This window comes from Drosophila biarmipes, chromosome 3L, assembly GCF_025231255.1.
Source record: "Drosophila biarmipes strain raj3 chromosome 3L, RU_DBia_V1.1, whole genome shotgun sequence".
NCBI lineage: Eukaryota > Metazoa > Arthropoda > Insecta > Diptera > Drosophilidae > Drosophila > Drosophila biarmipes.
This window is the reverse complement of record NC_066613.1, coordinates 27,788,750-27,800,651: the sequence shown is the minus strand read 5'-3', so window position 1 is coordinate 27,800,651 and position 11,902 is coordinate 27,788,750. Positions and strand designations below refer to the sequence as shown.

Sequence of the window (11,902 nt, the reverse complement as noted above, 5' to 3'; positions counted from 1 at the left end):
TTCCTTCTTCATTTAACAAACAATAATTTAGTGCGTACTATAGTGTTGATTAAATGCGTTGATAACATTAGTTCAAAAAAAACTTCTTAATTTAAAATTACACATCATTTCTTGAGGTCCTTATTATTTTTGACCAGGTTTGATTCGATTCTACATATTCTACATGTAGAAGACATGTAGGACACAAAGTCAGTATTTAAATACCAGACCGAAATTAGTGTGAAAACGCGTTAGTAAAGTGGCTTGGTATTTATTTATTTCCCTGGACTGAACCTCAATCAAGCAGAGGTGAAAATTGTTGCTGAATTTTCGCGAAAAACACCGGAAAACGCAGAAAACCGACGGAAAAACAGCGCTGGAATATGCACCACTAGAAGGGGCACTCAGAAATCACAAAAAACGCCACGCAGAAGACGCGGAGCGAACGAGGATTCCCTGCAAACATGGCGCCCACCCCCTTGCCCCTCGAACAAATGCCCGGCGTTGGCGGTGGTGGAGGAGGCTACTTGCCCGCTGGCCAGGTGAGTGCTCATCCCAAATACATACGTACATCATCCAATTCACGGATTCCTTCCCCATTTACAGGAGGGCGGCCCGCGGATCAACACGATGTCCATGTCGGTGCTGATCGACTTCATCATCCAGCGCACATATCATGAGCTCACTGTCCTGGCTGAGCTGTAAGTAAAGTCTTCACTTTGTTGAACCTAAGATAACATTTCTCTCTACATTACCTCTTCCAGCTTGCCCCGCAAAACGGACATGGAGCGCAAGGTGGAGATCTACAACTACGCGGCCCGCACCCGCCATCTGTTCACCCGCCTGAATGCTCTGGTCAAGTGGGGCAACTCGGTTTCGAAGGTGGACAAATCCTCGCAGATCATGAGCTTCCTGGACAAGCAGAACATGCTCTTCGTGGAGACAGCCGACATGTTGGCGCGCATGTCTCGCGAAACTTTGGTTCGTGCCCGACTGCCCAACTTTCACATACCCGCTGCCGTTGAAGTTCTGACCACGGGCACTTACAACCGCCTGCCCACCTGCATTCGCGAGCGGATTGTGCCCGCTGATGCAATTACACCGGCGGAGAAGAGACAGACACTGCTCCGCCTGAACCAGGTCATACAGCACCGCCTGGTGACGGGAAAACTGCTGCCGCAGATGAGGGAATTTCGCATTCGCAACGGGCGGGTCACCTTCGAGGTGAAGCACGAGTTCAGCGTGGCCCTGACTGTAATGGGAGACAATCCCACTGTCCCCTGGCGACTGCTGGACATCGATATACTCGTGGAGGACAAAGAGACGGGGGGTAAGCTTCCTCAATCCTTGCATTATGGCCGCAATTCAGTAATCTCATCCCATTTCTTAGACGGCAAATCGCTGGTACATCCCCTGCAGGTTAACTACATCCATCAGCTCATCCAGGCCCGTCTGGTGGAGAACCCCAATGCCCTGAGCGAGGTATACAACTGTCTGCACTACTTCTGTCAGTCCCTGCAACTGGAGGTTTTGTATACGCAAACATTGCGCTTGAACTACGAAAGACTGGACGACAACAACATCAACGTGGAGGAGTATGTACCAGGCGTAAAACTGACGGTCTCGTACTGGCGCGACCTTAAGTCGGAGCTGGGCTATCGACTAACCGTTCAGTCGGATCCCAGCGAGATCGGGCGTCCGCTAGCGGTGGTCCACGTGCCCTCGCTGGGCGCCAAGGAGTCCGCCGAGGTCGCTGATCGGGCCGTGCGCTCCGAGCATCTTTCCATGGAGCGCCTTATTGTCCATACCGTCTACATTCGATCGGTGTCCAGGTTGAGCGATCTCAAGCTCGAGTTCCAGGCCTTTCTAAAGGACGTTGACTGTGAGTGTAAAGTTAAGCAGAACAGTATTCATGAATATTATCTAATTTCGGTCCTCTTTTTATTATAGTCAACCTTCAGGGAACTCCTGCTATTTTGACCGTGCCTGTACTCTCTCCCTGCTTGAGGGCCGAGCAGATTCACATCACCATCGACACGCACACCGGAATGTTCCGCTGCCATGTGCCTAAGCATCTGGATTGTCCGATCACGGAGGAGATGCAGGACAGCCTAAACGGGGATCGTAGCAAATTGCCCGCTTTGCTTTCCGAGCTGCGCTACTGGATCACCCATCGCAGGTGCGATAAGACCCTACAACACCTTCCGGCCACGGCCACTGAGACACTTCCCTTCCTAACGCCACCCGAGCAGGAGCTCTTGCAGCCGGGCAGACACAAGATTTATGTAAAGCTCCACAGGCATCCCAACATTGTGCTGGTAATTATAGAGCTAAGAGGTCTAAGTAAAAAAATATTACAATATTGATTCCTTGCAGGTGGTGCAACTGAAAGAGAAGACAACCATGCCCAACGAAATGGAGTACACCTTTCACCTGGGCTTCGTTGCCTTCCAAAAGGACGAGCTGGATGTGATAGACGACTCAGCTAAACAGCTGGTTTCCGTGGTGGCACAGTCGCATTCGGACATTCCAAAGTGTTACACAAAGTTGATGCGTCTCATAGAGTTTGACACATTTGTGGCCACTCATGGACCCGGCACCGAAGTGCATGGTGAGCATGCTGGCACTTTAGGATCTCGAACCATACTAAAATAAATAATTCTTTCTAGCGGAGGTTTCCCCGCACAAACGGAAATCGAACGGGGATTTGCTAGCGCCTCCTGCCAAGCAGCAAAAGACCATCTTTCCTGCCTATTTCATACCCGAGTTGGCGCATGTGGTGGCCATGTGCGACGAGAAGATACCCTTTATGAACCTGGCCCAGACACTGTCCAAGCACAATATCCCGCACAGCGGACTGCAGGTAGAAGCGAATGCCACGTCGCTAGTGCTGAAGATTCTGGCCTTACCACAGCCTGGTAAGTCAACATTTGCCACCCAGCAACAACAGCAGCAGGGAGCCGCTGCGGGAACTGTGGAAAACAAGCCAAGTGGCGCCTCCGGTCTTCCGAAAATCGAGCCACACGTGTGGGACGACCTGATGCGCCGTGTTTTGTCCATCTCGGTGCGTTCCCAGACTAACAAGAACAGCCAGGTTCGGATTTGGGTGGTGGAGTTCGTGTTCTACAGCACGCCACTGCAGAGCAGCCACCAGAAGGAGCAGGGCAGTCGGCGGACTGTGTATCTCACCTACGAACAGGCCAATCACGACTTCTCCAAAACGGTCGAGGATTTGCTCAATGACTGGTCGAAGATCGTGTATCTCTACACGTTGGTTCATGACTTTGCTGAGCAGCTGCGAAACAGTAAGTTTCTAAAGGTTTCCTTTTACATTCTTTAACTCACCCTAACTTTTTAGAACGCCTTTCCCTGTGCGACATGCTGGTGGTCAAGTCGTACAGCTACATGAACTTGCTACTCGGTTACGGACCCAAAAAGGAGGTGAGCTGCAATATCTACTGGTCGGTGCAATCCCACGGCTTCAGACTCACCTTCGTGGGGGGAATGTCGGCCGTAAATGCACACTCTATGATGCGCGACCAGTTGGCGCAACACTTGAACCAACAGCATAGCCTCACCCAGATTGCCCAGATCCTGCACGAAACCTACAACCCGATGAGCTCCATTGCCAAGCTGCCAGTGCTGCCCTTCCTGGGAATACCGGTAAGTGCAGTCAGCTCGAGAAGGAGTCTTTCAACATCCCATAATGTGGCTTAATATTTTAGCGTCCTCAAGTGCCGGTACTATCGTTTTGTATGCTGGCCCAATCGCCTTGCCTGATTAGGTTGACGTACCAGGCAGTTTACTGCCTGGAATTGCGCTTCCGTGCCAATAGACTGGTCTCCATTCGAGATGGAGCTAGCAGTCGCTTCGAGCGCAATGTGGTAGAGGAGTTTACACCCATCCAGGGTCTCAAAGCCTTCCTGTCCAAGTACGTTGACGAGTCGGCGGCCTACAGAGGACGTGCTGCCCACGAGGACGACAATCCGCTGTCTCCCATGGGAATGGAGGACAACTTTGGCGGCCCGAGTAGTGTCACAGGAGTAGGAGCTGGCGGATCTTCCCCATTCCTGGGCACTGGGATGCGGGGACCGCAATCGCCGAGGGACAGTGGCTTGCGCTTTCCAGCGCCACACACGCCACCGTCCAGCTCCAATCCGCACACCCCTGCAAGTCCGCATCCAAGCGCAGGAGCAGGTGGTGGAAGTGGCGCCCAGGGACATGGTAACTTTAACCTGACATCCCCGCCAGCACCGCATATGCCGCATCCGTCACCTAGCGGTTTGATGCCTTCATCTCCTCTAAATCCTCAGCCCAGTCCCCACATGGTTCACAGCCCAGGACCCAACATATATATGCAGAGCCACCAGGACTCGCCATTCACGGCCATGTCGCCGGCGAATAACAATTGGCCCGGATCCCCCAGCATGCCACGTCCCTCTCCTCGACCCGGACAGAGTCCGGAGCACAAGAGCACAGGAGGCGGAGCGGGAGGAGCGGTTGGCGCAGACAGGGGAGGCTCTCGGGGCACTCTCAATCGCCCTTGGGCTGGAGCAGTGCCCACTCTCCTCACCCACGAGGCCCTGGAGACACTGTGTCGGCCCAGTCCGCATCCCAACAAGGATATCAATGTGCCGGACATGAGTCCTCTAGAGCGTTTTCTGGGTTGCGTGTACATGAGGAGGCAATTGCACAGAAACATCCAGAGCGAGGAGTCACTCACGGCCCTAAACAGCACCGAACCAGGAGTGGTGCTTTTCAAGGTGGATGGACTGCAGTGCCAGGTTGTGCTTAATCAGATGCACATGCAGACACTGCACCTTAAGATCTCGCAGCTGCCGCCCAATCCCGACAAGCTGCCACCGACGTTCCAACTCAGCCAGGACGATCTGCTGGTAATAGAGCAGTACTTCGACACCAGGGTGGCTGCTCCGCCGTACAGGCCCAATTCCCTGCACAGCATCTGCCGGCTCCTGAACCTGCCTGCCCAGGTACTCAAGGATTTCGTGCAGATCATGCGACTGGAGCTGAAGCCGGAGCTGGGTGGCGACCAGCTGAAGTGGACGGTGCAGATGTGCATGCGCATGCCGCCCTCAGCCGTGCCCATTGTGCCCAGTGGCAATGCGTGCGTGGTTCTGGGGCGCATGAAGATTCTGTTTTTCCTGCAAATAACGCGGATTCCATATGGCGCCGGCATGGGCGTGGGCAAGGACTGGAAGGATAGCCCCTCTCTGGTGCTGCCCATTGTGTACGACATTCAGACGAACGTCACCCAGCTAGCGGAACGAACTGGTCAGGTGACCTCGCCCACCATGACGGCAGCAAGCACACTTCTCCGTCGCTTTGCCGAGTTCAACGCCCAGCAGAATCAATGCACGCTCTTCCCGGCCATCACGGATCTGCTCACCAACCTCCAGCTGGCCACCGAGATGCCTCAGCCACCACCCAACCAGTCCATTGGACCACCAGTGGGCGTGGGCGTAGGCGTAGGAGTGGGTGTTGGAGTTGGATCCAGTCCGAATCCGATGATGCCCATGCAGCAACTGCAGCCGCAGCAGGTGGGACCCCAGGGCCCCGTGGGTCCCGGAGGCTACCCGCAGATGGGCCCCAATCCCGGTGGCCCGCAGTGATGAAGGCGCAAGCGCCGCGCCTCCTCGCAGCAGCCGTGAGCTGAGAGTCTGTGAGCTGGCAACCCGGAACGGCGATCGATTATTAATTAAGGAGTTTATTGGATAAGAGACCACGCAACACCCTCCACTCTGGGGTGAGTCGATTTTGGAAACGCTAAAACAGTAGAAGAGCATTTTTGAAAAACTAACAAATCGATTCACTCCACAATACTCCTCTTAGTTGAAGATAGTATTTAATTTATACTTGGCAACGCCGAACACATCTGGAAATGTCTAATATTAGCGTAAGCGATTTTGGCACCAGGAAGAGACTGTGGTAGTCACCACCTCGAGATGCTCCTGTGGACCAAGGACAAAAAACATTTTGCACCCACCTGATCCAAAAAAACACTTGTTTTCATGTAAAGGTCAGGTGCTATATACATTTTATTGTGCCGTACTCCCTGAAAAAATGGGTATGAAAACAGGTCACACATCCAAGATTATTAATTGTTAACTAACAGTGCGGCTAGGTGTGTAATAAAAGGATTAACTTTAAACGTAGGTGTGAGTCATACTTTGTGTTCCTTTGCTAACTTGTTTCTATCACATGGTTTGATTGCAGATCCGCCAGAGACGCTGCCATGCCGACTCCCGAGGAGCAGGTGGCAGCGGAGATCTGGCAATGTGCTTTGTGACTTTATTGCACCGAGGTTAGTTCGTGTTGTCGCCTACCTAGTATTCTATCTACTCCCGTTGGTTTTTGGCTTGGTTCCTTCTTGGCGGACAATCGTTCCCGCTCACTGCTGACTCGCAATCTGAGTGCCGTCCATTTGGCTGGTCAGCTCGGAAATGCCCTCCTCCTCCTCGGAGATGAGGTCCACCCAGTAGCGCAGCTTCTTGCTGCGCAAGTAGCTGGCGGAGTTGTCGAACACCACCGTGTCTGGAGGGGATTACATTCAGTTAGTTAAAGAATCAAGAAAGCGGACTAGTCTACTCACAGGTGGTGTTGGGTCGCGTGGAGATGTAGCCGATCTCGTCCATCTCGTTGGAGTACACCGTTCCCAGGGGCACCTCGCTGCGCTTCTCGCCCGTCTTGTCGTCCACGCTGTAGATGCCGAACTTGATGTCGTAGTCGAAGGTGCGGAACTCCCAGGAGAGGATCTTCTGCTCGTCCATGTTGACCTTGAAGTGCAGCTTCAACTTGTCCCCCTTGGCCACCTGGGCCTCCACGAAGTCCCTGTCGCTCTGCTGGCTGTTCTGGTCGATGTATAGCTCCTCCGGCAGCTTGCCGCCCCAGATCATCAGGGCCTTGCACTGGGGATCGCCGTTCCTGTCCACCATCTCGCCGCCCCAGGCCTTCGGGAAGGCCTTTCGGTTCACGTGCGAGAAGAGCTGCTGCTGCCAGCGATCCACGCCGGACTTGTAGATCACGATCTTGCTGGTGGTGTTCTCGTCCAGGAACTTCTTGACAATGTTGAAGGCCACCGAAAAGAGCTTGGGCGCGTTGATGATGTAGCACATCTTGAGCAGCTCCGGGAAGTTGGCCTCGTACTGCTTCACCGTGGAGATCACGCACTCCGCCGCCGGGCGCCAGGCGTACTGCTTCAGGTTCACGTCCTGCATGTCGAAGAACACCACCAGCTGGCGCGCTCGCCAGCCGTGCTTTTGGCTCTGCTCGTAGGCGATCTTCATGAAGCGCTCGAGCAGCAGCACCAGGTACTTTTGGAACTCAAAGCGCGTGACGCAGTGCATCATGCCCCACATGTCGAAGTTGGCGAAGGGGCATACGAGCACTGAAGGAGCGGTGGGGATGGCTTAGATTTCGTATAGTGTTTTGGAGCTTCGCTTACATACCTGGTGATCCTTCGTTGTCGTAGCCCATGAGGCCGTAGGGCAGATACTCCTGCAGCGCCTTGGGCGGGTCCCACTTCTCGATGTTGTCCACGTTCCACATGGCGCGGGTCTTCAAGCTCTAAGAGGTTTCAACGGAGTTGTGTATGCAAACTCGGTTTAATGCTTTTTGTACTTACAGCTCTCAGCATTTTCTCCGCCGCCTCCAGATTCCACTTTCGAGCTGTTTTCCAAGAGAGTTCTATAGTCTAGTTTTAAATCCTTTTTCTGCGGAAACTCACCTCTCAGCCAGCGGACCAAAAAGTAGTCGTCGTGGGTTCCAATCAGCGCATCATCCATTTGCCTTCGGAACTGAAAGTGTTTGAGATGTATCATCATAAACCTTATCAATAAGGTATGCAAATTTAAATATGATTCGTCAAACTCGAAGACAATGCATATAAATGATAAAGTGGGTTTTATATGATTTAATCATATCGTAAATAAACTTTCACTTTAAATAAACTTTCGCAAAACTGCTGAAATATTATCATTGTATTAATTTAAATTTACGGCAAAGGGCGATAGGTGGTAAACAAATTTAGGACTGGCGTGTATTTACCATACCCCAAAATACTTAAAATTGAAGGCAATCCCTAATAGATTATCTTATGTTTTCACTCAACACGAGATATGTTGAGATAGTTGTTAGGAGAGGGAATTAGCTAGACTTGCGATAAGTGTTTTGCCCTCTAACTTGCATGGATGTAGCAATCTGCTCCGGGCTTAGCAAACTGTTTTTTGATCTGATCTACAATCCAATTTGCTTCGATGATTTGTTTGCTGAAGGCCGACCAGGGTACGGTTTGTCACAGGGTGTCGAAGGGGCTGGCGGGTAATTTTCCTATCTGCGAACGATAACGTTTATTGAGTCTGGTAGGTGCCTACACACTGGCCTTTGTTGTCTTAACTGCTGTTAATTTGTACTGGCCTTGTGCCGGCTGCCAATTTCGGATGTGGCTAACGAAAGCTGACAGCAGCCAGTCCTTTCTTCAGCTGCACTCGCATTATCGGCCATTTAACGCCCTTGTTCGAGGCGTTTCATTAACTTGTTTGCTGGGTAAACATCACGTACTTCGCTTTGCATTCGATCAAGTGCATATTCAGCACCGTTTCAATCGTTTAATTGACTTGCGTCTAGGTTGTTTGCCAACTGCCGAGTCATCGAGTCACCCAGTCGCTCGGCTCTGGCCAAAACCACTTGGAATTCAATAACGAGGCCGTCTCTCCAACCGCTTCTTTTACTTAGTTATAGCTTTTCGCCGCTCTGGCTGCAAACTTGGCCAAAGACCAAGCTTTGTTATTGGCCCCGAGCCGTGTGGCTAATACCCGACTTTGGTTGTCATTAGCGCCGAGTTCTCTTGGCTTCGGCGGCGTACTTCCTCGTTTCGTTGGCCACAAGCTGGGTTTTGGGTCTGGGCCTGTCTTTGCTTTGCTCTTCCGCTTCTTGGCCCGACTTTGACTGCGTTTCCGAGGCAGACAGACAGGCAAATACCCATTAGGCGATTCGGATCGGGCGTATGTTTGGCGTGGTCACTTAATATTTGGGACTGCAGCTCGACTGGTGCTTACCTCAGCAAAGGTTGCATTCGCTTTGCAATTTCGCTGGGAACCCGTGGAGTTTCTCTTGGCCTTTTAGAAATTTCGGCAGTTTGCAAGACACCCGAGCGAAAACCTGTTGCTCTCGGCGGCTTATGCAAATGCTGCACGATTTCTAAAGTAGGTTTCCACAGGTCTAAGGTCCGATCCCGGCGATTTCGTTCTGGATCAATGCTCTCCAGCTAACGACCCATTCGCGTTTATCACTGGCCACCAGTTCATGCATATTTACACTGGTAATCGCAGTCATTGTGCCATGAAGTGCCAGTCGCACTTAGCATCCCCGGGCAATTAAGAAAGGGCAGGGGTCCGGTCTTAATCCGCTCATTTTTGCAGTGCATTTTCCTCACTTGCCCGCTTAATATCTTATTTATTTGCAGGGGTGATGTTTTAATTCCCCCATTATAAACAATGACTCTTAATGCTCTTCGCTCACCTGCATACTTCATATTTTATTTACTTGCAAGGGTCTTTATCCTCCCATTATACCCAATGTCTTACCTAGCATTTTCCGCAGTTTTGCATTTTATTTATTTGCATATTATATTGAACTGTTCGCTTTGTGTGTCACTAGTCGGCTTCAGCTGAGATTCGATTTCGCAAGCGGTTTTTAGTGTGCCAGCCAAGAACACATGGGAAGTCAACAATGCGCAACTGCAGATACAGGCGGACACAGTGGTGGAGTTAGGAGGGGTTGCGGGTTTTTATTCAGACGTTTTTATGACTGATGATGATTACATTTAAATATTCCCAAACCAAAACCATAAAATATATTCAAAACACCAGAGTCCCAATGATGGTCTTTGAAAAGATTAAAATATATATGTCATAAGAATAACCAAAAAACATGATTCGAAAGAATTCCCCAGAGACCAACTTTTTCTGACCATTATATCTTAAATTCCCCATTAACAACCCACATCTTTGGCTACTGCTCGGTCAGGAGAATAAATCCACCGAAATAAGTTGCAGTTGTTGCTACTTTGGCAGCTGCTGCTGCGGCAGTTTAAAAACAGTGGTTTAAAGCCTGCTGAAATTAGCCAATATCCGAAGAGGAAATCAACCGAGCCATTGCTCATTTTCATAACCAGGCGTCGAAGCTTTGCTGAGCGCACGATGACTGTTCTGTTTTAGTTTGCTAGGAACATCCATCAATCTGGCTTGCCAATTGGAAAACTCTCGATTGCGATTAAGCGAGCTTAAAACATGCTATTGAAGTAGTCAATTTCTATTTCCAAAATCGGGATTCCTAAGATAAGTTCATAAATATTTATCTATATATTATAGTTTAATATATTTTTGGCCTTTTAGATTGTATTGTCTTTAGAAACATTTTCTTTGAAACCTTTAAACATTTGGCTAAGAACAAATGAAATTAGTTTTCTTGAGTGTTTCCAAAGACTGGGAAATAAATTCATAGCTCTAAATTTCTCCCCGGAGAGTTCTTTTAGAAGGAAACTATGCCATGGGGTCCAGCGTAGTGGGTAATGATTAGCTCGTTTTGGAGCTCTATCCTTATAGACTACCCGATAAATACCTTCAGGTGCCCCCTAAGGTACTCCAAGGGGAATCCCTGACCGTAAATTCTGATTCTCACCTGCTCCAATATCGCACGCTGCTCCTCGCTGATTTCGGGCAGGGGGCCGGACATTTTGGTGCTGTTTTGGTTCTGTTTGTATTTTGGCTGCGGCGTATCTTATTTATATGGGTTTGTTGACTGAGCAGCGTCTAAACGTTGCCAATTCTGTAAGCTAGGCACACACAACCGCACAAGCCGAAAGATACGGGCCGAAAGCGGATTTCTTTTCTGTTCACACGCAAAATTCGAAGTTTTGCTATGGTCGTTCGGCTTTTGGCAGCTGCGGCTCAGAAGAGAAGATAACAATAAAACTTTCTACTATTATTTAGCCGTTACGTTAGCGCTCTTAGCCGCGCACATTATTTCCAGCGCAATTATTCTGCGTTTTATTTTTATTCGTTTCGTTTCGCAGTCCCGACGGGCGGGCTAATTACAATAATGCAAACTGGAAAACGGCTCCAACTTGGCCCAAGGCGAGTGTCGCACGCAAATGGGTAAACAAACTAGCTGAAGTCCGCATCCACGGCCGCATTCGCATCTGCGTTCAGAATGTTTGGCTTTTGCTGGCGATAAAGTGTACTGTATCTCGCCGCTGCGTCGCGGCGTTCCGTTCTGTTCCGTTCCGTGGGAGGTGAGCAACTGACGCCAGTTCCGACGGGGCTGCGCCACTTAAAAGTGGATGAATTCAGAGCTAAGAGAGGAAGCGGAGAGACTGTTAGTGCCGAAGAGAAACGGCTCTCCACAGTCGGAGAACACGCACGAAATTCCATTGCGTCCCGGCCACGAGATACCCCTTACTTACGCTCTCAACTTCGTATGGCTTTTATTGAGAACATGACACCCAGGGAAATATTGATAAACTTTAACTAATAAAACTAGATGTCATTATTCTGATACCACTTCATATTTTCAGTAGTAGATATACTGGAAATACTATCCAATGAATGAGACCAGAAGGAGAAACTGTTCTTTAAAACCATGCAAAACTATGCGAATTATTCATATGTATGGGAGTTACTCTGATTGAAACCTATTCCATCAAATGATATAATATTATAACATTGAAAACGATGATGATTACAAATGTTATAACAAAGGAGCTAGCATTTATAATGGACTCCTTATGATGATTTCAATTCATTTATTGATCTGTTTGAACCCTTATCCTATTATTTTCCGGATCTACTAAACTGCCTTTACCCTCTATTCTTAACTGCCCCTGATTAGCGGCTTTTGAATCTTA

The 11,902-nt window shown here is 49.8% G+C and overlaps 2 protein-coding genes across 3 annotated transcripts; one reads left to right on the top strand and one right to left on the bottom strand.

The window, feature by feature from the left end:
* The first annotated feature begins 265 nt into the window (after positions 1 to 265).
* Positions 266 to 6,152, top strand: LOC108030059 (mediator of RNA polymerase II transcription subunit 14). Its single transcript, XM_017102648.3, has 9 exons — positions 266 to 521; positions 586 to 680; positions 744 to 1,309; positions 1,370 to 1,861; positions 1,930 to 2,297; positions 2,356 to 2,590; positions 2,649 to 3,284; positions 3,338 to 3,642; positions 3,705 to 6,152. Exons 1-9 carry the CDS (start codon positions 444 to 446, stop codon positions 5,607 to 5,609), a joined length of 4,680 nt encoding a protein of 1,559 aa, XP_016958137.1. The 5' UTR covers positions 266 to 443; the 3' UTR covers positions 5,610 to 6,152.
* Positions 6,080 to 11,312, bottom strand: LOC108030066 (SEC14-like protein 2). 2 transcript variants are annotated; one of them, XM_017102663.3, is made up of 6 exons: positions 10,678 to 11,312; positions 7,724 to 7,793; positions 7,622 to 7,665; positions 7,446 to 7,563; positions 6,590 to 7,384; positions 6,080 to 6,531 (listed from the first exon to the last, which is right to left on the bottom strand). In XM_017102663.3, the coding sequence occupies exons 1-6, from the start codon at positions 10,729 to 10,731 to the stop codon at positions 6,389 to 6,391; spliced, it is 1,224 nt and encodes a 407-aa protein (XP_016958152.1). In that variant the 5' UTR covers positions 10,732 to 11,312; the 3' UTR covers positions 6,080 to 6,388. The 2 variants fall into 2 exon arrangements, with proteins under 2 accessions (XP_016958152.1, XP_050742803.1); XM_050886846.1 differs by lacking the exon at positions 10,678 to 11,312 and adding an exon at positions 8,179 to 8,381.
* Between the last annotated feature and the right edge of the window lie 590 nt (positions 11,313 to 11,902).